At 34.7% G+C, this 1780-nt stretch overlaps 1 protein-coding gene across 1 annotated transcript in view; it reads left to right on the top strand.

The window, feature by feature from the left end:
• Window positions 1-1780, top strand: part of LOC104522510 (collagen alpha-1(XXI) chain-like) — a gene marked incomplete at its 5' end in the record, with an annotated part of 50377 nt that overhangs the window by 34857 nt on the left and 13740 nt on the right. Inside the window, one exon of the mRNA XM_010164830.2 lies at window positions 1183-1236. Coding sequence (XP_010163132.1) covers window positions 1183-1236 — 54 coding nt within the window. The remainder of the gene's footprint in view (window positions 1-1182; window positions 1237-1780) is intronic.

Here is a 1780-nt window from a genome sequence, read left to right as displayed (position 1 = left end):
CTACATTACCTTATATGATAGTTCAGTCTCAAGAGAGCTTAATATAGCACAGTAAACAGTGCCTGTCATCCCAAGAGGTTTGTAACAATTGCAGAAATGGTCATGAGACTTTGTTTCAGCTTCGCAGTCCTGGAAAATGTTCTGCAATGCTGGAAGCCAGATAATTCTCAGCACGCATCAGAGCTTTCTGCCCATGTTACATTTATTTATATTTTAATTGTGTTAAATGGTGTTACGTGCTGCTTTTTCCAACTGAGGAGCCAAATTTATTTCATACGTAACTTTATTGATTGCACTGCAGCTACAGCAAGAATTAATTAGACCCATGCTCTCAGAAACTAAAATAGATACTATAAATCCAGATCTGTTAGTGTAACCTTTAAATTTAATCCAAAATTAGTTGTATGTCCTAGAGAATATTTAGGAATATAGAGTCCATTTCCCGGACTTTGGACTTATATTTAGCTCCATTTCCACCCATACATTATTTTATATCCAAAAGTATATATGTATTTATTTTAAAATTGTATACTGAAGGTAACACTTTTAAAAAGTGATCAATGTTTGCTATCATCAAGAAGATTGAATACCTATGAAATGACTAAAAATTAATTAGCTTTATTTTCATTTGTGAAAAATGCTTTTGTTTTGTATATTTATCTCTCATTCAGAATATAAGCTGATTCTTACAGAATCATTCTTAATAAGCTCATTCTTACAGAAGAGCATCATGAAGTAATCAATAATTCTTAGATTTTAATGAAAATCCTTGTGCTGAAATATGCCTAATTCCATAGGCTGCAGTAAAAAACCAAACATAAATAAATATTTTGGCTTAGACAGGTCCAGTGATTCTCAGGATTTTATTAAGTAGGATGGTGGAAATGTGAAGTCAGTACACATGAACATGGTATGACTGGGGAAGGGAAATTGACAGTTAGGGAGGGGACAGGTGAGCAGAGGCTGGCAGATCAAATTTTGTCATCAGTATCTCATCTTTCCTGAGAGAAAGTTGAAACTTCAGGTTTCCTCTAAGGGAACAGAACTTTAGCCTCTAGCAGTCAGTACCTGTGCCTGTTTTTAAGAGCCAACTTCCCAACAGTGTCTGTTTATGTTTGCTAGTCATACTACATGTGACAAAACATACCAGTGTATCAACCACACTCTTATACTGTTATATAGGGTGATAAAGGCGAACCTGGAATACAGGGGAAACCGGGATCATCAGGAGCCAAGGTAAATATGAATCTGAAAGTATTCTAGTTAAAGAAGGGATTGATTTACTTTTTCATGATTTACTGATTTTCCATGATGTTCCACTATGTTCCACTGCCAAACAAGGCAGTTTGCTTCAAAATAAAACAGTAGTTAACATAAAATTGCATCAGAATCTGTTTGATGGCTTATTCTTACTAATTTTATACTGGATTTTAGGCAATGTAAGTCAGCTATTCATTAAGTCCAGGCTTGCAAAATTGCCATTACTTCAGACAGTTTTATTTGTGTAATTTTGAAAAATCAACATCAACTATTAAAAGGCAATTAAAACAAACAGGTACCAGAAAACTGAAGTTAAGAATTAGGAATCCTTTTTGTGGCTTCTCTGTGTTCAACATCCCTTCACAAACTCTCCAGACTTTTCAGTCATCCTCGGTTATAAAATTTCAGAGCATCATAACCAAAGTATATTGTATGACCTTGAGAAAACATGCAATATACACACAACACGTAACTGACACAGAGCCATTTTATTACTCAGGGAGAACAAGGAGTACCAGGT

This window comes from Antrostomus carolinensis, unplaced genomic scaffold (genome assembly GCF_000700745.2).
Source record: "Antrostomus carolinensis isolate BGI_N321 unplaced genomic scaffold, ASM70074v2 scaffold1183, whole genome shotgun sequence".
Lineage (NCBI taxonomy): Eukaryota > Metazoa > Chordata > Aves > Caprimulgiformes > Caprimulgidae > Antrostomus > Antrostomus carolinensis.
The sequence above is the reverse complement of the archived record's forward strand: the minus strand, read 5'-3'. Positions and strand labels throughout refer to the sequence as shown.